Source organism: Lacerta agilis, chromosome 8 (assembly GCF_009819535.1).
Source record: "Lacerta agilis isolate rLacAgi1 chromosome 8, rLacAgi1.pri, whole genome shotgun sequence".
In the NCBI taxonomy this organism is placed as follows: domain Eukaryota; kingdom Metazoa; phylum Chordata; class Lepidosauria; order Squamata; family Lacertidae; genus Lacerta; species Lacerta agilis.
Window position 1 is genome coordinate 73,671,006 of NC_046319.1, and position 23,050 is coordinate 73,694,055.

At 46.1% G+C, this 23,050-nt stretch overlaps 1 protein-coding gene across 1 annotated transcript; it reads right to left on the bottom strand.

The window, feature by feature from the left end:
• Window positions 1–5,391: 5,391 nt before the first annotated feature.
• LOC117051689 (guanylate-binding protein 1-like) lies at window positions 5,392–17,204 on the bottom strand. The gene is made up of 10 exons (XM_033158279.1): window positions 16,957–17,204; window positions 15,883–16,010; window positions 14,736–14,845; window positions 12,942–13,144; window positions 10,282–10,524; window positions 9,793–10,073; window positions 9,179–9,391; window positions 7,612–7,714; window positions 6,246–6,439; window positions 5,392–5,790 (listed from the first exon to the last, which is right to left on the bottom strand). Exons 1-10 carry the CDS (start codon window positions 17,144–17,146, stop codon window positions 5,575–5,577), a joined length of 1,881 nt encoding a protein of 626 aa, XP_033014170.1. The 5' UTR covers window positions 17,147–17,204; the 3' UTR covers window positions 5,392–5,574.
• Window positions 17,205–23,050: the final 5,846 nt, after the last annotated feature.

A 23,050-nucleotide genomic window follows, 5' to 3' on the forward strand; every position in this document is an offset into this window, starting at 1 on the left:
TCTGGCCCTCTTTGAAAAAAAGTTTGGACACCACTGAAGTAGAGGAAGCCTAAAAGGCCATCACTGTTAATAACTCGTTCTCTAATTGCCCCCCCCCCCAAAATCAAATTCCACTGGTCCCATCACCTCCTGGCAAATAGAAGGGGAAGAAATAGAGCAGGGGTGGCCAACTTCCAAGAAACTGTGATCTACTCACAGAGTTAAAAACCGGCAGTGATCTACCCCTTTTGGGGGGTTCATGTAAAGGTTGTTGAGCTTCTTTGGGGAAGAAGAAAGCGACATTCAGCTTTACTTTTCAGGAAGGAAAGCCCTATTTTTGGTGATTCAGGTCATTTTAGGGGTGCAGGGCAAAGATGTTGAGCTTTTTTTAGGGGAGCCAAAGTTTTTTTAGCTTCTTTGGGGGCAGCCACTGATCTGCCGGTGATCTACCACAGATGTCCAGTGATCTGCTGGTAGATCACGATCTACCAGTTGGACATGCCTGAAATAGAGGCAGTGAGAGATTTTACTTTCTTGGGCTCCATGATCACCGCAGATGGTGACAGCAGTCACAAAATTAAAAGATGCCTGCTTACTGGGAGAAAAGCAATGACAAACCTAGACAGCATCTTAAAAAGCAGAGACATCACCTTGCCGACAAAGATCAGTATAGTTAAAGCCATGGTTTTCCCAGTAGTGATGTATGGAAGTGAGAGCTGGACCATAAAGAATGCTGATGCACCGAAGAATTGATGCTTTTGAATTACGGTGCTGGAGGAGACTCTTGAGAGATCAAACCTATCAATTCTTAAGGAAATCAGCCCTGAGTGCTCCCTGGAAGGACAGATCCTGAAGCTGAGGCTCCAATACTTTTGCCACCTCATGAGAAGAGAAGACTCCCTGGAAAAGACCCTGATGTTGGGAAAGATGGAGGGCACAAGGAGAAGGGGACGACAGAGGATGAGATGGTTGGACAGTGTTCTTGAAGCGACTGGCATGAGTTTGGCCAAACTGCAGGAGGCAGTGGAAGACAGGAATGCCTGGCATGCTCTGGGGTCACGAAGAGTCGGACACGACTAAATGACTAAACAACAACAACAACAACAACAACGGCTTTAGACAAAAGGGCGGATGAGGGGTGACATGCTAGAAATTTGCAAAATTACACATGGCATGGAGAGAGTGCATAGAGACAAGTTTTCCACCGTCTCTCATAACCCCAAAACTCGTGGACATCCCAACGAAGCCGAATGTTGGAAGATTCAGGAGGATGGATAAAAGGAAATGCTTCTTCGGGCAGCGCATAGATAAACTGTGGAACTCACTGCCGCGGAAGACAGGGACAGCCACCGATTTGGATATGACAAAACCACGTAGAAGGGGGCTAAAGGCGCCAAAATGCTTCTGAATCCCAGCTGCCTGGAACTGTTCCATCTCCTGAGAACAGGATGCTGCATCCAGCCTCATGGGCGGCGCCGCCAATACCCCCCCCCCTTCCTGGCCAAGAGGGCGGGTTGGGGCGGGGGAGAACGTGAGAGTCGCCTCTGTCTGGGTGGCGAGATAGTGGAGGATCGAAAGCGAAAGCAGGCATCCAGCTGCCTCTTTCCTTCAAAGGCGAGCGGTTCCAGGAAATCAGCGCTTCTCACGCCCGGCTGGATAAGCATCTGGCAACCATGAAGTCGAGGAGGAATCCTCCCCAGTCTCCAGACAAAATTAGGGACTTTTTTCTGAATTCCCCTTGCAGCACTTTGATCCCAAACCGAATAAATTCCTGCACAAAATTACTCGTTTGTGTGCCTTGCCCCGAAAGTCGGGGTGGGCATCGAGTGGTGTGGTTAGTTTATGGGTAGGCAAACTAAAGCCCGGGGGCCGGATCCGGCCCAATCGCCTTCTAAATCCAGCGTGTTTTTACATGAGTAGAATGTGTCCTTTTATTTAAAATGCATCTCTGGGTTATTTGTGGGGCATAGGAATTTATTCATTCTCCCCCCCCAAAAAAAAAATATAGTCTGGTGCCCCACAAGGTATGAGGCACAGTGGACCGGCACCCTGCTGAAAAAGTTTGCTGACCCCTGGGTTAGTTTGTTTTAATTCTATTTTCTTTTTCCCCACCAAGGTGGAGGAAAGGCACTTGTGAGATTTTTCTGGCTCAGGAGCCAAATAAACTTGATTGGCCTATGGCAGATGGGCATCCAACCTCTCCTTAGAAACCTCCAAGGAAGGAGAGTCCAGATGTCTGAGAAATGGTTCTGGAGACAGTTTGTGGGAAATGCCCAAATACCTGTTCTGGAAAATGCCAGAATATGTACCTGGCAATACTTTTATTAAGCTAGCCCAAATGTCACAAAATGGTATGTGAACTTGAGTTTTCCACAACATTTGGTAATTGAGGGTGAACTTGGCTGACATACAGTGGTACCTTGGTTTATTTACTTAATCCGTTCCGGAAGTCCATTCTTAAACCAAAGCGTTCTTAAACCAAGGCGTGCTTTCCCATAGCAGCGAGGGACTCAGTTTACAAATGGAACTCACTCAACATGTTCTGCTTCCAAGGCAAAGTTCACAAACCAAAACACCTACTTCCGGGTTTGCAGCTTTCTTAATCCAAGTTGTTCATAAACTAAGCTGTCCTTAAACAAAGGTACCACTGTATCTGGAATACCTAAGTTGACAATGCCGTTTCCCTATAAAAATAGCTCAAAAACGGCATTTTGTTTTGCCAAAAAAAGCTCAACAACTTTTCTGTCAGGATTTTCAATTTGAAATATGTCAGTCTTATCAGATATGGGGTCTGCAGGTTCCCCCCTCCCTGACTGGTGTTTTATTTGTGGGTGTATCCTGCAATGTGCTCTCTACACAGTAAGAGTACATTAGTGACAGATATGTTCTGCTCTGCTTCCTAATTCTTCCACATTATTGCTGCCTGGAGGAGCTATAGCGCAACAAAACTGGGACAAAAATAAACCACAGCACTGATTGTATGTATTGCCAGATATATTACCACATATGGCCAGTAAGTGGTGCTTCCTGGTTTCAACGCTTATTGTAGCTTTACATCTTTATATATTTATCCGTATAGTGAGGGCATCCTCATATAGCCAACTTATAAGGAATTGACACGAGACGTCACTCTCTGTCAATATAATTAGGACCATGTATCATATAGATAAGGGCTTGTCCCTCGCTTTGTTATACAATGAGAATTTGGCCAACTGTCAGGCACCTGGCTAGTTTGACAAATTATCATGCCCAAGACATGAAATGTATTTGGCTCAGCCACAAGGACTGCCTATGGTACGTCTTGAACCCTGCATGAACCTTGCTCTGTGCCAACAGGAGAGATAAGGCCCACATTTGCACCCACTCCCAGGCCCCATTAGAGGAGGACAGCTGCTAATCTTCGCAGCACTTACAGCCTAGAGGAGTACAAGGCAACTGCATTTGGTGCTGACCAACAGGATCTCATCTTGGGAGAAAACGCCAGTACAGTGTTACCTCTGGTTATGTACTTAATTCGTTCCAGAGGTCCGTTCTTAACCTGAAACCGTTCTTAACCTGAGGTACCACTTTAGCTAATGGGGCCTCCCGCTGCCGCCACGCAATTTCTGTTCTCATCCTGAGGTAAAATTCTTAAGCTGAGGTACTACTTCTGGGTTAGCAGAGTCTGTAACCCAAAGTGTTTGTAACCCAAAGCGTTTGTAACCCGAGGTACCACTGTAGGCTACTCTGGACCTGATTAGGAAACCATCTCGCTGGTTACCGGCTTGCTGCTTTAGAGATCCCCAGGAGCAGTGGGGTGTGTTGTGCCTTATCAGGGAGCTGCGTTTGCCAGCTGTTCATTAAAAGCCGAAGGAGCAAACTACTGAGCTTTCATTCTGTAAATGTTAAATACAGTGATACCTTGGTTCTCAAACACTTTGGTACTCAAACAACTTGGAACCCAAACACTGCAAACCCGGAAGTAAGTGTTCCGGTTTGTGAACTTTTTTCTGAAGCCAAACATGCTCCGTTTTGAGTGCCACGCTTCCAATTTGAGTGCCACACTTCCGTTTTGAGTGCAGTGCTTCAAATTTGAGCGTTACGCTGACGTCTGTCTGTTTTTGCTATTTATTTTGCGTTTTTGTTTGTTTTTGTGGCTGTGTGGAACCCACTGATTGATTGTGTGACTGCAGTACACTTAAAGGGGGAAAAGGTCTGGGATGAGACTGAGATGGCAAAGAGATCATTGGGAGGCCTCTACATTAATGAGAAGAGGGCGTGCAAATCCACATTTTGCTCTAACTTCTCTCTCTTACATCATGGATGTTGGCAAACTGAACTTTAAAAAGGCGAAATAATATCAGAATTTGAGCTGTCAGAGATGCACAAGGGAAACTGCTTTAATGCTCATGAACTTGGCAGTCACTTTTCATATTATGAATTTTTATATTATGGACATATGTTCTGTATTATTTTATTAATAATAATACAAGTTAGTCGTGGCCTTTGGCTAGAACAAGAAACTTACAAGCTAAATAACATTTTGCTCTGCCTTGCACAATCCCTACGTCTTATCCTCCCACTTTGCTGCTCCTGATATAACTCAACTTCGCCTCGGTGCAGAAACTCCTCCTCACCTTTTGCAGATTGGGAGTCAACCCTGCTTTCAAACTCTGGCTCCATGGCATGTGAAATCTGAGACTCTCTATCAGGCCAGGGTTTCTCCAGCAGACTCTGTGCTTCTGACTGACTGGAAAACAGGTGCTGGGGCCTATAAGTAGGATTTGGGGCACACGGCTGCTACAAAAAGCAAATTCAGATAGCATGACATTTTTGTGGATATTGTACATCTTTGTCCAGGGTGGTATAGTGGTTAAGAGTGTTGGACAAGGACCTGGGAGACCAGCGTTCGAATCCCCACATGGCCATGACACTTGGGTGATGATGACCATAGGGCATTCAAAGCCTCCCACAGCCTAACCAACCTCATAGGGCTCTTGTGGGGATTCGGTGAGGAGTATGCCACCTTGAATTTCCTTGGGAGAAAAAGGTTAAATAAATAAATAAGCCACCTCCCACGCCACAAGAAAATTTAATGAAACACACAATTAAAAATGCAATGTTGTGAACTCCATAATTATTTTATTATTTTGCCAGACGTTTATTCACGTATAAAAAAAACAACAATGTGTACAGTACAAGATCAAAGCAAACAGGCATATTTCAAATCCAGCAATTAAACCTACCCTCAAATGTGACAGTCAAATTTGTAAGCTTCTATGTGCTTAACAATCTGCACCCAACCACATTATCAGGTCAAGTCTGTGGTAAGCATCACTGCACTAATACTGCAATATGGCACTCAGGCTGCATCAACACAGCAGCTTTCTTCGCGATAGTGGCATGGGTGTCACCTGACACACTGCCTGGCAAAAAGTCCTTCATAGGCAACAGGCATGCAAGTAGCTAACTGGCTTGGTAAAGAGGTTGCCTTTGACAAGTACAGCACCATTTTAATGTGTTCAAGGAAATCTGCACCCAATCTGCATCTTCAATACAATCTTGGAAGGACAGGACAGGAAATGTTCCAGACAAGGCCTTTTCCTGCTTGATCATTCACAAGCGCTTTATAAAGTTAGAAACCAGCGATCCAGCAAGTTTGGAGACAACACCAGGCAAAAAACATGTGACAGCATCTGCCAGGCCACCCAACACCCTGCCAATCCAAGATGGCTCCTTGATCTTTTGAGTCTGTTGTCTCAGTTGATTAATCTCCTCATTTAGTCGATTTGCTTCTTTCTGGAATCCATCCTTCAGCAAAGCCTCTTGCTCCTGCAAGAAGAGAGGGCATTAACATCAAAAGCAAAAGGGTGTGATTCAGTTTCCGGTGTGTTTAAGAATATTTCCCAGCCAAACTGAAAGGCAAAAGCTTTCTTCTGGTGTTCTAAAGGTGGCATCTAATTGAATGGAATTTGAGTTTTTAACGTCATTGTCTGCCACTTGACACTCAGTCAAAGAGATGGCTCAGATCATGATGAACTTCCTTCCAACCCCAGAAGCTTCCCTCCACAGCTGAGTGTGTCTCAGAGGGATGCCTGACCGGGAAAAACATTGCTAACTAAATAAGATAGGAGCCCTGGGATTATGAGGAAGAGGGCTAACACTCCCCTGGGCCTGACTTGATCCATTTTGTAAGGAAGCACAACTCTAGAACCACCCAAACTAGCGTTCTTGTGTTTGCTTGTTGCAAATTGAGAAGAGGCCCAAGATGGGCCTGTGACAGTTACCCTGAGTTTACTATCCATCATCCTATCCTGCTCTTTCAGTAGATTTTCCCTTTCTTTCACCATCTTCTCCTCCAGCTGCTGGATGTTCAGTTCGTAGCTCCGTTTCTGATCCTCCATCTTCTGTTCCAGCTCAGCTTGCTTCTGCTTCTGGATCTCCTGCTCTCGCTGCGCAGTTTCAGCCTTTGCCTTCGCCTCTGTCCCGGGAATGAAAAAAAGGAAGAACGAATAACTGCAGGTGTTTGTGCAGAGTCACAAGATATTGTTCTATGGTTACTATGGAGTTTGGGTTTGGCTAAAATAGGGTTAAAGGGGCCAGAATTACTGCTTGAAGTTTGTTAATGCTCAGTGGCCCTGCATACCATTCATATCTGTATCTGGAGAAAGTAAGAAGCCCCAAACAACTAGAAAATAGAAAAGTAGTAGTAGCAGAAGTAAATAATACATAGCAGTAGTTTGTGAGGACGGATTCAAGTGAATACTAGGAAATTTAGGTTTGCACATTGAAGTCAATTAATGAATTCTGTTGTCCTAGTGCAAGAATTCCAATTCAAAAAGAAACTTTTTTTCTGCTATTAGGAAAGTGACAGGCAATTGAACTGAAAATTGTGGGATGTGAATGACGAAAAGGGAAAATGTGTAAGCAAGTCAGGATGAACGTTCATTGTCATACAACATCCCCGTAAACAAATCACAATGAATGCTCAACAAACATTGGATTGAATCAAACCTCTGCAAAAGCTTTCTGCAAGCAGATCATTATTATTATTATTTATTAAATTTAAATACTGCCCTAAACCATCAGGTCTCAGGATGGATGCTTAATAGATAGGCTGTCTGCCGGAGTCTTAGGAAACAGCTGGAGACTCCCCTGGAACGTGACATCTGCTTTAGTGACAGCTGTTCTGCTGAAAGGGGGAGGTGACTATGTGGGTGTGTCAGGGAACAACAGAAGCTTTGGAAGGGGGCAAAAAAATAGGATGACAGAGAGAGGGAAGAGAGAGGTGAGCTGCTGACTGAAAAGCGCTTTCAGTAGGCTTCTTTCAAATCAGCCCTCCCCCTCAGAGAGGCAGAATGAGAGAATGTGCACGAAAAAAAAAGTGTCATTTTCCGGAGGGATCTGGTAAAAGTTTGATCCAGTAGAGTTCTGAGCCTTGAAAAGCACATAGAGCTGAAAGAGGAAGGAGGAGAAAATGTCTCTTTTCCAACATACTTCTATGTCATTTTCAAGGACTTAAAATATAACCACACCCACAACTTCATGACTAAGTGGGCAAGCATGTGGGGAGGCCCAAAGTCTTCGTGGGCACCAGGGGAAGACCTCCAGGGAGCCTCATTGTTGATCACTGCCACAAGCATGCTACTTTACCTGCCATTTCCTTCTCTTTCTCTGAGAGAGCTTGATCACTTAGCAGTATGGCTCTGCTGACATTCTCCTTCTCCTTGAGGAACCGCTGTAGGACTGTCTCTGCCTGCAACAGAAGAGTCAGCAGAGGGAATGAGGAGAGGCCGGCTAAAACAGATTTGGTCCCCGCCTGCTTCAAGCTTCCCATTTTTGGTTTATAAGGTGAGAAAGGAGAAATGCAAATGCACAAACATTTCTGCAGTGATGTTAAAAATAAAGAGGAAGGGGGGCTGTCTGAAGCATGGACTGTGAGAAGATAGATGGCTCAGATGGCATTTCACTCCCTGGCAGGCACCCCTTTCATTTCAGGCACAAAGTAGATCTCATCCTGCAGCTGGGGGCTGTGGAATTCCTTCTTCTATTACCTCGGTATTAAAAAGGACAACTGGACGGTTAAGTCCAGTCAAAGGCAACTATGGGGCTGCGGAACTCCTCTTGCTTTCAGGCTGAGGGAGCCAGCGTTTGTCCACAGACAGCTTTCTGGGTCATGTGGCCAGCATGACTAAACCACTTCTGGCGCAATGGAACACCGTGATGGAAACCAGAGCGCACAGAAATGCCGTTTACCTTCCCGCCGCAGCGGTACCTATTTAACTACTTACACTGGTGTGTTTTCGAACGGCTAGGTTGGCAGGAGCTGGAAAAGAGCAACGAGAACGCAACCCATCACAGGGATTCAAACCGCTGACCTTCTGATCAGCAAGCCCTAGAGGCTCAGTCCTCTGTATTATTCACCCCTGGAACTGTGGCCCTCTAAGAGCCTAAGCAGATATGTTGAGGGATGCCTGTGACTGGATCTGCTAGCTGGGGACTGCACATCACACCAGAGCAGCCAGGATGGAAGAAAAAGTCGCCTGCTTTCCTCATCTAAACAGCACCCTGCAAGGATCTCCCAGTGCCACTGTGTTCTAGTCCAATCTGCAATCTCTTTGTTGTTGTTGTTGTTGTTGTTGTTGTTGTTGTTGTTGTTGTTGTTGTTGTTGTTCAATCTCTAGCAATTGATTTTAAGTAAAATTCAAAACACTGCGGACTTCCTGTGTCACATCTGTATAGGTCCTAAATTGGGAAGCTCAGGCACATAGCTTGGGGAAGCAGAACAACCTCCCACAATCTCTCTCCCAGTCTACTTTTTATATGTCTCTCGAATGGACCTGGAATCTGAGCTTGTTTCAGCTGTATGCCTTTCTGTTTGCTACCAGGTTGAACAATGAGCTACTAGACAGCAGTCTGACAATGCTTCATTTTTCATGGGTTCAGAATTTTAAAAATGTTACAACAACAACAACAACAACAACAACAACAACAACAACAACAATTTATTCATACCCCACCCATCTGGCTGGGTTTCCGCAGTCACAATTTCAATACCCAATTGCCAGCCCTGGTACTCATATATGAACTTTGCACCTAATTTGAATTCTGAGAAAACCTTGATTTTGAGTGCACCCCCACCCTTCAATCAGCCGAGCTCCCCAGAAACATTACAATGTCCCTTTAAGATGTTCATTCAGCAGCCCTCGCCCTTCCTCACCATCACTCCTTTTTTCTGTTCTTGGTGGTATCTCCGTTCCATTTCCTTCAGGTCATCTGAAAACAGCTTGTGACCGCCAGGACGAGAGTAAACCCCCTGTTTGATGTTTTCCTCCAACTCCCCAGACAAGGACATCAACACAGCCCAACAGAGTTTTGAAGATTCCTGCTCATTCTTTTGGCAGAAGCCCTCCTTCATCTGGTCCATGGTTTTCTGGTAACACAAACAAAATAAAGCTGAGACATAGCTAAGCACTTTGAAACATTTCTGTTCTGGGAGAACAGACTTTGTGTGCCACAGACTTATTTTTAGAATAAAATTGTTCAAGACATTTCTTAACCACCCTCCACCAAAAGATTGCAGTGCGGCGGACAAAAATCTGAATATTTGGGTATAATATACAGTTTGCAGCATGGAAAAAACTATGGAAAGAGGATCTGAAATTCACAGCGTGCTATACATTGAATATGAAAATGATGTACCGCTGGTACTTAACTCCTAGTAAATAAGCCAGCTGTCCAGGCTTAACATGCTTGCTCCTTGTTTGTTTTGCAACCAGACCGACACACTCAATGCACCACCTCTTAACACGCAGATATCAAGGGACAGCCTACCATGAGTTCCACCTGGAACCGTTGTTTGTCATCCTTGAAGGCACGAGCCAGGAACACCTGCAGGGCCTCCTTCTCACACTCGGCGTGGATCCCCAGCAGCTCCTGGACCGTCTCTGTAGGAAGCTTCAGCTTTTGATCCATCAGCTCCCCGTAGCGCACAGTAGCATCATGGATAGCAGCCGAGTTCTCAATCTCAGCCAAGGCCAGCACTGCGCTCTCCATGCAAGGCACTTGCCCACTGCGAATGGTGTCCACATAGGTCGTCACTAGGTTCGCCAGCACTACGAGGGGGAAAAAGCAAAGGAGCACTTATGGGAGGGCACGCTGAACTGCCTGTGCTCAGAGTGGCCCACTGCAATGCAAAATCAAGTAGCTAGGATGGTGGGCCAGATCCCAAGCTCCTCCCTGGGGCAATTTTGACAGGTGCACAGGGCCACTCAGCTGTCAACCAGCTGATCTGAGGAGGACTACAGAGTTACCAGGACTCACAGCGGCCATTGACAAAGTGTCCTCCTGGGATGGTCTTTTCCTTGGATGTTCTATAGATGTAGCGGCAGAACTGGCCGGCTTGTTCCACAAAGTCAGGTTCCAGCTGGCTCTCCTGCATCGACTCCAGCCGGGGCAGGTTCTTCCTAGTAGTGGGGCGGTCGAAAATGAAACACTTGCGAGTGGGGAAGAACATCCGGATGCATTTGCGAGGCAGGTTGTACAGCTGAACATCAGAGGCATCACCTGGAAGAAGATGGAGGTGTTAGCTGTTTTTCTGAGTCATGCAAGGGTTTCACCCTCAAAGCCTTCGTGATGAAGTAGACTCCAGCTCTGAAGATGACTCTTTACTTGCAGGATGGCAACTGTTAACAAGCAGTTTTATTTGTGCATATCAAGTCCGATAAAATGCATTTGAGCCCAAGAGAGGATCTTCTTGCTTCTTGCTTCAGAAACTCTTTCATAGCAGTGTGTAAGATATCAGTGCCCAGTTTGTCTGTACTCACAAACTCCTCCAGACACAGCATCTGCTTGAAGTTTCCACACTCCCATGTTGTTGTTGTTGTTGTTGTTGTTGTTGTTGTTGGTCAATGAAACAACAACAAGACAACCTCCAACTCCCTCCCCTCCTATATAAGAAACACACTCACTTTTAAAACAAAATCGAAAATTCTTTCTAGTAGCACCTTAGAGACCAACTGAGTTTGTTCCTGGTATGAGCTTTCGTGTGCAAGCACACTTCTTCAGATACCTGATACTTGGTATCTGAAGAAGTGTGCTTGCACACGAAAGCTCATACCAGGAACAAACTCAGTTGGTCTCTAAGGTGCTACTAGAAAGAATTTTCGATTTTGTTTTGACTATGGCAGACCAACACGGCTACCCACCTGTAACTCACTTTTAAAGGTTGTTAACAAATTAGCAAGACAATGAGTCAGCATTTCTGTGACCTCAATCAGAGTCACAAGATTCTGCAGCTGTTACATTACATTACAGAGGTTTTCCTTCCCCCCAGTACAATTCATTCTTTGTGAAATGCAGTTTCTAACAAATACAGTACCAGTACAAATATTAACAGGAGATGGGGAGCTTGTGGGTAAATCTGAAATGGCACATACAAATATTAACAGGAGATGGGGAGCTTGTGGGTAAATCTGAAATGGCACATACAAATATTAACAGGAGATGGGGAGCTTGTGGGTAAATCTGAAATGGCACATACAAATATTAACAGGAGATGGGGAGCTTGTGGATAAATCTGAAATGGCACATACAAATATTAACAGGAGATGGGGAGCTTGTGGGTAAATCTGAAATGGCACATGGAAACGCAAAGATACCAGTGGGTTAGCACATGGAAGAGGAAAAGTGGGATTTGAGCAAGGCGGATATTTCATACTACAGAAGGGAAGGCATACTATACTTCATGGTTATCCTTATTAAGTCCATAGACACACAACCCTTTCCCCTCTTCCTTGCTTTCCCCCCTTCTGACTCTTAGATCTAACTGTAGATGGCAAGCCTATAGGCAGGGGTGGCACCGTTTCTAAGTTTTAAGCAATAGCTAGTAATTTCAGATGCCTTATGAATTCTGAGTGTTTTTTAAATATATATAGTGGTATATAGTGGTTGAGAGCCAGTGTGGTGTAGTGGTTAGGAGCGGTAGTCTCGTAATCTGGTGAACCGGGTTCGTGTCTCTGCTCCTCCACATGCAGCTGCTGGGTGACCTTGGGCTAGTCACACTTCTCTGAAGTCTCTCAGCCCCACTCACCTCACAGAGGGTTTGTTGTGGGGGAGGAAGGGAAAGGAGAATGTTAGCCGCTTTGAGACTCCTTAAGGTAGTGATAAAGCGGGATATCAAATCCAAACTCTTCTTCAAATACAAACTCTTCTACTAAAAACAACAGTCTCATGCACTTTAAAGACTAGCAAGTGTGTTATGGCATAAGCTTATTCTCTCGGGTGCATGGAATGTTATCCCAAGTTGGCAGATATATACACACATGCAAGTTACAAAGCTGGGTTAGCCAGCCTAGTACCCTCTGGGTATGATGAGGGTACAACTCCCATCATTCCTGAGCATTGTCCATGCTGACTGGGGCCCCAACAGGGCTGGCTGTCAGTATGTTAGCAAGTTTCTGTTGTGTTTGCTGCAACAGAGTAACTTGGCTACCCCTTTGAAACAGTTTATATACTGTATTTTATTGTGGTTCGTTGGAAGCAATTTTGTGCAGAGGAAAGCTGCTACTGTTTCAAATAAATGTGATGTGTAAACACATCAAACGTGCTTTGAAACACAACTCTGCTAGGTAGTATAGACACCACGTTACACACCTAGACTACCGGTAGGTATTAAACTAAGGCCACATTCACACGATACTTCAAAGCAATATGATACCATTTTAACCAGTCATGGCTTCTCCCAGAGAATTCCGGGAACTGGAGTTTGTTAAGGGTGCGAAAAGTTTTTAGGAGACCCCTAATCCCCTCCAAAATGCTACATTTCCCAGAGTGGTTTAACAAACAATCCTGCTTCCCAAGGAACTCTGTAGTTTGGGAAGGGGAAGAGTGGTTTCCCAGCACCTTTCTCAGCATCTTTAATGAACAACAGCTCCTGGAATTCTTTGGGGGAAGCCACTGAATTCGTCCGCCACTGTTAGTACCTTTCTTTAATCTCAAGGAATGTTCCAGATACTCGTCTTCAGTGATGGGGCGCCCATTCAGCTCCAGCTGCAAGGTGAAATCCCGCAAGGCCCAGACGAAACTTGGGAAGAAGCGGACAAACTCAGCAGAGTCTTCCAGTCCCCCACTGCCGCCCCCGGGGGACGATTTGGCTTTGATGCGCTCCGTGAGTTCTGTCACATAGCTGTTGGCCAGGTTTAGGAATCAAGAGACCAGTTGCGTGCACAGGGGGAGAACAAGCACCCCTCGAAATACCCCTACCGCATAGCCATGCAATACAGAACAGGTAGTTCGATTCAAATGAGAAAGGTCCTTTACCTTTAAACTGCTGCATATTTTGGAGAGCCATCTCATTAACCTTTCCATTGCATGGGCAGAACAAATCCTCATGCAGCTGCAATTGTGGCGATGATGTCCTCACAATGCACCCTTTCCATGCCTCTTCCCCCTCATCCCGCCCCCAAGGGTGTCCTGCTTTGGAATTATTGCCACAGGAAAATAAAGCTACAACAGGAGAGAAAAGCCCTTCAACTTTATGTGGCACGTGGATGGCAGTTTTAGAAAAATGGTGTCAAAGACGTTCAAAGTTGCGAGTTAACTCTTTATTAGCAAAAGCAGGATCTTCATGGACTTGGTTGAGTGTCAGGCCTAAGGAATACAGCAGCTCACCTCCGGTAGGTCTTGCCCCATGAATCCATTGCTGAGACTGAAAGTCCCCACCTCCCCATAGCAGTCTAAGTCCCTCCTCTCCAGGGCTTTCCCCCAAACAATCAGAGACTGTGTCTGCATGCAACTTGCTACTGCTCTGCCCATTTCAGCCCTCTTCTGGTTCTGGGAGACAAGTGGGGAGGGAAGATTGTAGCAGCAGGATGGGGAGACTCCTGTGACTTTTCATTGACCTGATTCATCTTCCTCTTGGCCTCCTCCCACTCGCCGGCTTCGGCTTCTGCCTTTGATTGTGGACTGCTCTCTGCCACAGATTCTTCCTGCTCACTAAACCCTGTTACCTCCACATCTTCTGTTTTTTAATGTATATATTTTTATTAAATTTTCTGTTTTACAATTTCAAATTCTCATTTTACATCCTTAAGATATCAATGCCTTCTCTTCTTCCCTTTCCATGGTTCATTTTACCTGTCTTAAATCCCTGTATATTTTACAAAAACCTATACCAATCAGTTTACCATTATTGCGTGCATCAAAACTCATTTACACTGTTGAATTTATCTTAATGTTGCCAGCGTTTTCAGCTGGGCACAATTATATTCCATATATTTAATAAACATTTTCCAATCTTCTTTAAATGTACGCTCTTCTTGTTCTCTTATTCTGTATGCTAAGCCTGCATGTTGTGCATATTCTGTTAAGTTGCCATTCTTCTTTGGTTGGAACCTCACTCGTTTTCCATTTTGGGGCTAACATAACCTCCTCATATTCTGAGACTTCCTCTTCCCAGCCTGACACCTCCTCTTCTAAGTTATCACCAACTTTGAACAGTATGATTTACTGCTGGCTTGCTCCGTGGACTTGTGGGTCACAGTACCAAAAAAGGTTGAAAACCTAACACTACAAAGGTTAGAGTTGCATCCGTTGTTCTGCACACTCTTGTCTCTGGCCCCACCCACCACTGACACATGACCCCTGGAAGGCTGAAAAAGATTTCCTACTGCTCTAGAGTAACAAGAGGCAATGTCCTAAGGAGAGAGAGCTAGTACAGGACTTCTTCAAACTCCCTCCAGCAAATGAAAATCAGAGTTAGTGCTTGGGAAGGATACTGAAGCTGATCCATAGCTTGCTGGTCAATGGCACCAAAACTGTTGTAGACCAGGGTGCTGCTCAGGAGCACAGCCAAAGCGAAGATCCAGGTGTCATTTTGAGTATCGCCCTAAGAAAGGAGGAAGAAAGCCGTTAGGTTCTGCTTCTCCCCTTCCACAGCAGTGTTGCTACAAGTATTCTTCATATAATCATAGAACTGTAGAGTTGGAAGGGACCCCGAGGATCATCTGGTCCAACCGCCTGCGATGCAGGAATACAATGCAGCTGTCCCATACGGGGATCGAACCTGCAACCTTCACATTATCAGCTCCATGCTCTAACCAACTGAGCTGCACAATATATAAGGACTGATTCATTCTCAAGTTATTTGTTGCTATTACTTGGCCCTGGGAAAGCTGGCGCAGCGGGCTAAGGACTGCGGCTGACGCTGTTGCACTACTGAGTACCAAAGTGCTGTTGGTGCTGGGCTGTCCCTAAACTCCCTTCATTTGAGCCCCGATTCTGGGGTTTTAACAGCAGCTAGCCATGTCAAAATCAAGCAGGGAAAGCTTTATCCAACACTTGTTCCCATGCCAGAGAAAAGCTTCCCAAGGTAAATAAATAGTAGTAGTAGTAGTAGTAGTAGTAGTAGTAGTAGTAATAATATATTATTTAAACCCCCATCTGGCTGGGTTTCCCCAGCCACTCTGGGAGGCTTCCAACAGAATATTAAAAATACAACAAAACATCAAACATTCACACACCAGATTCACACTAGTATAGACCTTCCTCCAACTCTCAACTTCAGCAGACCAGAAATTCCAAAATTTACATAAGTTGTGCTGAGCCATCAAAATCCCAGCAGCCAAAATATTTAGTCATACTTGGGGATTTCCCGTAGTTTACAAAGAGGTCGGCACCCTCACACCAGCTTGTTTTCACAGTCCCTTCAGCCTCTGAGTCACACTTTAAATGTATGAAACATTTATCTCTGTTGATGTGTGCATTTTCTGGTTCTGTAGACTAATACCTGGCAATGATCCTCCAGCAGCTGGGTACAGTGGAAGATACGTTGCGCCTGGCCCTGCCACAAATGCTGTTATGTCCTATGCCCGTACATGCTAGGCAGATATTCAGCAGGTGCACCATCCAGGAGTTCAGAATTACCTTTTCCACATCGCCTAGTCCCTCTGTATCCAGAAGCACAAGAGTCTGACCAGACCTGCCAGGGTAGGGGACACACCACATCCAGATTCCCTTGGTCTTCGACTGCACCGTAGAACCCAGGGGGAAACCTAACCATGGAGATAATCAAATTTTCAGGATTTAGGAAACCGGAAACATGTGAGCTAGTAACATCAGGGAACGGGGCTGATGCCCTTTCTCTTGGAAGGCTCTTACGTCTTAAACAGATTACACATTTCAAGGCTGTTGTTCCCTCTCCCACACGGGGGATGGGGTGGTAGGAAAAGTGGGCTTCTGTTTAGGAAACTAGAAAGCTGCATGGAACTGAATCTGCCCATCTAACCCAGTATTGTCTACCGTGACTCACAGCAATTCGCCAGGGTTTTCAGACTAGGAACATTCAACCTGGGAACTTATACATGCAGATCAGATACTCTACTAATGTTCTACATTTTCCAAAGAGATGTACCAGGAAAACTAGGATTAGAAGCATGCTGGACTCTTGTGGTAGTTGTGTCCAAATTGTTGCCTTGGAACACATTAACACATTATTTATACCCCACCATCTGGCTGGGTGGCTCCCAACAGAATATTAAAAACACGATAAAACATCAAACATTAAAAACTTCCCTAAACAGGGCTGCCTTCAGATGTCTTCTAAAAGTCAGATAGTTGTTTATTTCCTTGACATCTGAAGGGAGGGCGTTCCACAGGGAGGACGCCACTACCGAGAAGGCCCTCTGCCTGATTCCCTGTAGCCTCACTTCTCGCAGTGAGGGAACTGCCAGAAGGCCCTCGGAGCTGGACCTCAGTGTCCAGGCTGGATGATGGGGGTGGGGATGCTCCTTCAGGTATACTGTGCCGAGGCCGTTTAGGGCTTTAAAAGTCAGCACCAACACTTTGAATTGTGCTCGGAATACCAGTAAGTCACTACAGGATTCTCTCTGCACAGAAGGGCACTCTGTGGTCCACCCCCCCCCCATTTGAGCATAAAATACTTAAATGTAGAGTGTGCCCCCCTCCCTCTCCAGGGTTCGCTGCAATTTTCTCTCTCACCTGAGTTTCTGCCAGCTAGTTTGTTCATGAGGTAGGACTTGCCCGTTCGGTAGAGTCCCACAATGGCAACCACCACCACCGGCTGGCGAATTTCAGAGAGCAGGTGAAGGGCCTTTTCACAGACAAAGAGCTTCCTGTCCCTGTTCTCGATCAGGCAGATGGGCTCGGACATGTGACTTTCGGGCGCCATTGCTCCAAACCTTAAAGTACTGTTTGGGGTAGGAGAACAGATGGAAAACCAGGAAGAGTAACCAATGGATATATTTCAGGTACACCTATGAATCAAAAAATATAAGCTGCACGGATCCAGCAGCCGGAAGACTCAGAAAGATGCTATTTATTTATATTTAGATAGATGATTTATTGCTTATTTATTTATTTAGACAAAGTAATAATCACCAATATATAATAAAAATGTGCACCCCACCACCGAGACCATTCGATTGTAACTATCTAACCTCCCAAAATTTCAACACCTCTTGCGATGGTTTGATTGACCCCTTTCCATTTTAACAGTATAAATTCTACAAACACTCTCCCTATCTCCTCAAAATCATTTCTCCTGCATATTCCCCGTCTTAGCTTAATGGCACATATTACTTTATCATTAATAGCTATATCCCACCCCTCTTTATGCCATTCTTCCATTTTTTATTCTGCTTACCCCTTGCACTTCCTAGCTATAAAATTTGTGCAGCTGTTAATAAATTTGTGAGCAAGTCTTTCATAGCCTGTGAACCTTCCACCCCATCGTAAATAGATAATAATGCTACCTCTGGACTTTCGGTCAGCTTTAACCCAGTGATTTCTGTTATCTCCTTAAACTCCCTTTGCCCCCCCCTCAAATGTACATATTTACACCACCACCAGTGAAGATAAGATAAAGGTAAAGGACCCCTGACCATTAGGTCCAGTCGCCAACAACTCTGGGGTTGCAGTGCTCATCTCACTTTACTGGCCAAGGGAGCCGGCGTACAGCTTCCGGGTCATGTGGCCAGCATGACTAAGCCACTTCTGGTGAACCAGAGCAGCACACACAAACGCCGTTTACCTTCCCGCCGGAGCGGTACCTATTTATCTACTTGCACTTTGACATGCTTTCGAACTGCTAGGTTGGCAGGAGCAGGAACCGAACAACGGGTGCTCACCCTATCGTGGGGATTCGAACCGCCGACCTTCTGATCGGCAAGCCCTAGGCTCAGTGGTTTAGACCACAGCGCCACCCAAGATGTGCACAAGCAAAACAAAATAAATCCATTAATAAAACGCAGCTAAAAAAATTATGTAATGAATTTGATTCAGTGTTGACCATTTGTTCTGTATGTCATGAATTTATAATTTCTGGATGTTTTAATGCTTTTATGATACATTGCCATGGTATTCTCTTTATTACTATTTGAACAACTTGATGGTTTATTGCCTTAATGGGGCACAGCGATAAAACTGCTGGCGCATTTGCAAAGCTAAGGAGCGCCAGGTATGGTTTCGATTTGGATGGTTGAGATTTGTGCATTGACCCTCAGGGTTCCTTTCAAAGCTACAATTCTCTGACTCTATTGATTCTGTCATCTAGAACATGAATAGGCAAGCTAAGTTCCGGGGGCCAGATCCAGCCCAATCGCCTTCTAGATCCAGCCTTTGTGTTTTTACATGAGTCAAATGTGTCCTTTTATTTAAAATGCACCTCTGGGTTATTTGTGTGGCACAGGAATTCGTTCATTTTTTCTTCTTCAAAATATAGTCTGGCCCCCCACAAGGTCTGAGGGACAGTGGACTGAAAAAGTCCTTGCTGAAAAAGTTTGCTGACCCCTGATCTAGAAGGTCGCAGGTCCCCCATCCCTGCATTTGTGGGCCTGAAATGATTAAATCAGCAATCTCCCTTTAAACTCTGCCTTCACCTCTCTCCTCTTCCTTTGTTTTTCTTGTCTCATATTTTAGACTTTAAGGTCCTCAAGGCAAGGAACTAACCTTTTGCAAAACACCACACATATTGAAATAATAATAATAATAATAATAATAATAATAATAATAATACTGCTTTAATATTTTTAATTTTCTGTAAATTACCATTGCATTTATTGGAAATGAAAGGTGGCATACAAACAATTTAGACAATTATTTTTTTTGTTACTGTGAACTATGTTCTGAGCAGTTTGTCTGCAATGAGCAAACTTCTCACCCAAGAATCTCTGGTGAGCCCCGTGTTTCGAGGAACACCGTTTCAAAACCACCAGGTTCCTGGGGTCTCCCTCCCTCCCTCCCTGTGATAATTACCGTACTGGGGGCAGTTAAAACTTGTTTCAGTTTCCGGATCGAGGCCCTGCCTTGCCCAGAGACACACAGAGGACGAAGGTTGACTGGACTCTTTGCAGCCTGCAAATCAACCTCCTCCATCCCATCGCGCAAAACCACAAACCGCACAGGGAAATCCCCAGGCCGATTCTCACGAGACACACACCAAAGGGGTAATGGTGTCAAATACACAAAACCCATCTTATTAGTTAGCATCATAGGAGCCAACTCCTAGGGGGCCGAGGTCCCTTCGCCGAACCCCCCCCCCCAATAAAATGTTTGAGGGGGTTGCCTACCCCCCGCATTGCCATTCAAACGATGTGCGTGCGCCGTGTCATGTGATCATGTGGTACGGAGCTTACCTGCCAGTGCCCCCCCCCCCTATTTTATTCAAGTGTACATCCCTGGCTAGAACCTCTTCCCTTAGCTCACCCCCCCCCCCCCCGGTTTGGCACTAAACCAGCCTCAGACGCGCGGAGACATTTGGCAGCTCCTCGTAAGCAAAAAGAGCTTCGCTGCGGCGGCGCTCCAAATAGCTGGCTAAAACAATCTCGGATGGGGATCCAAGAATAAACAGCCGGCCCTTTGCTGCCCCGTGAGCGCCGCTGCTCTCCTTTTGCATGTGCACCGGAAAGCCGAGCCTCCGTGCGTCTACACGGAAGTAAACCAGACGGCGAAAGCGACGGCTCTCCCCCTCCCCTCTTGCGCAGGAGCGCGGCGGTTCCCAACTTTCCGGTGCAACGTCTACTCAGAAGTTAGCCTTACTTTAACCCCACGGGGGCGGGGGTAGGAGTGCCAACTTGGCCCCGTGACAGTGGGTGCCCGGGGGCTGTGGGTGCCACGCAGCGTGCATGGCCCTGGAACCGAAATTTGTGGGTGCCCGGTTCCCTTCATGGGGAATTTTGTGGGCGATGGCGCACCCAGGGCCCCAGGGAGTTGGCACCTATGCCACGGGGATGACTCCCGCGTAAAGAGGGCTGGGATTGCACGTGTGGATTCTCGTAGCAGGCAAACGAGGAGGAGGCTCTCCGATCTCCGCCTCCGCGGCTGTTCAGCAAAGGGGATCGCGGCGCAACTGCCGACCGCGGCGGGGTCCGCCCAAAACGTGGCCCGGGCGCTCTCCTTACCGTCCCGGCGGCGGCAGCAGCGGCCTCCGGCTCCCAGACTTCCCGCGCGCTCTACTGCCGACCCCGCTATCTCTGGCTCCTCGCCTGCTCAGCGGGGCTTTTGTTCGCGACAAGGAAGTGAAAGTGAAAGCGGCCCCTGATTGTAAGCTCAGGATTCCGGGAAGAGCTGAGAGTTCCCGGCAGCGCCACCCGCGCCCTCCATTTCTGAGTTTTTATCTGCCTTCACGCACGGATCTGGGTGTTTCTGAGTTCAACTGTTGCCAGTTATGTATGCCCTTTTGTGGACGTGTGTTCTGTATTATTTTATTACAGTAATACTATTGCCTAGCAACAGTTTGTTGTGGACTTTGGCTAGAGCAATAAACTTATGAACTTGATATATGCCTAGCTTCTGTGGGATTTTAGTGTTGTGAGTTTTTTTGGGGGGGGGAGTAGTCTGTATTCCTGGGCTCCTAGACCCACAGCAAGGGTTAAAATCTGGTATGAACTAGCCAGGCCAACTTCTTGGTGACTTACTGGGCTTGAGTATGGTCGTTAGTGTAACAAAGGGAAGTAGCTTTGTGCCAAATGGGTGCGCTGTGGTCTAAACCACTGAGCCTAGGGCTTGCCGATCAGAAGGTGGCCGGTTCGAATCCCAGCGGCGGGGTGAGCTCCCGTTGCTCGGTCCCAGCTGCTGCCCACCTAGCAGTTCGAAAGCACGTCAAGTGCAAGTAGATAAATAGGTACCGCTCCAACAGGAAGGTAAATGGCATTTCAGTGCGCTGCTCTGGTTCGCCAGAAGCGGCTTAGTCATGCTGGCCACATGATCCGGAAGCTGTCTGTGAACAAACGCTGGCTCCCTCAGCCTATAGAGCGAGATGAGCACCGCAACCCCAGAGTTGTCTGCAACTGGACCTAATGGTCAGGGGTACCTTTGCCCTACCTCACCTGGCTGGTAGGGGCAGCAGAGTTATGTATGAGAGTTGGAAACAGCCTTCAGGCAGAAGCCAGGGAAGCAGAGTCATGCTTGATTTCTGTTGTCAGGGTGTGTGTGTATCCAGAATTGGCCTCCACAGTCACTAACGGATTCATTGTTAAAACCAGGTTTATGGAAAACAATCTTACTCAGCTATGAGTGATCGCCAAATAAGAAGTGTGTATGCAAATAGGTAAATATTCAAATAGGGGTGGCTGTTGTGGTTTAAACCACCGAGCCTCTTGGGCTTGCCAATCAGAAGGTCGGCGGTTCGAATCCCTGCAACAGGGTGTGCACCCGTTGCTCTGTCCAAGCTCCTGCCAACCTAGCAGTTTGAAAACAAGTGCAAGTAGATAAGTAGGTACGACTGTGACGGGAAGGTAAATGGCATTTCCGCACGCTCTGGTTTCTGTCATAGTGCCCCACTGTGCCAGAAGTGGTTTAGTCATGTTGGCCGCATGACCCGGAAAGCTGCCTGTGGACAAACGCCAGCTCCCTCTGCTTGAAAACAAGATGAGCATCGTCGCAGCCCCACTGTCGCCTTTGACTGGACATAACCATCCAGGGGTCCTTTACCTTATATATGCAAATAAACCATATATCATAAAGACACCACAGTCACCACTGACCCTCATTCCATGGAAATTGAACCCTGCACCTCAGACTGAGGTGGCATGCAACAGCAGGGGTGACCAACCTGGGAGGCGGGGCCTATGAGCACATCGAATATCCAGCCTGTCATGTGTTTTAATCTGGTTTTAGATTATGGTTGATTTTAATTATTATTTCTGAATGTTTCAAATGCTTGTTATTTTCCTTTACAGATAAAAAGAAGCAGGGAGAGAGAGGGAGAGGGAGAGGGAGAGGGAGAGATGAGAAATGCACACACACACACACACACACACACACACACCGTCAACAACTTCACTACACTTTGAGGCAGTAATTCGAACACACACCCTTGGTCTTTTGCAGTAGCAAGCCTGGCCCTGGGAGCCCTGGACGTCTGCTCCACAAATGTTGCCCTGATGGGGCAGCTACCGGCAGCCACCCGTTTCCCCTTTGCCTTTTTGCACCCCTCTGCCCGTCTCTCGCCTTGCGTCCTCAGAATTGCCGCAATCCTGTACTTTTCTGCCTTTCATTTCTCTCTGACCTCACTTTTTACTATTTCCCCACCCAACCATACTCGTTAACTTCCCGTCTTCCATTGACTTGACTAGATACTCTGTAAGCAAATTTCAGGGTCTGCCATTTGATGGGGAAAGCCGTGACAGTCCAAACTGAGTAGACCCAAAAAGGTGACCTTTTAGCTGCAATTAGCTGTGACCGCAGGTCTTTCTCAAGGGAGAATTTGCTTCACAAGCAAATACGGCAATTGTGTCTGCTTGCCCAACTGTCATATTGAGAACCGACTAGTTCCTTGTCTTAAGTTTTAAGATTTAACACTTATTTAACATTATTTCCTAACCTTGGGAAATAATGGCTCCCCAGCACAAAACCTGTGAGCAGTACTGAGATCACTCAACTCTTTCCCTCTCTTCCCTTTGCAAGAGTGTCGATTGCCCAATTTCCTGGAATGGGGTAGGACTGGCAACACTAGCTGGTACAACAGCTCTCCAAAATAAAAACATTTAAAAAGAAGTTGTTAGCTGAAGAGACTAGAAACAAAGCAGGAGAACTCAAAGACATAAGCTTTTATTTTAAAAAAAAAATACTGACA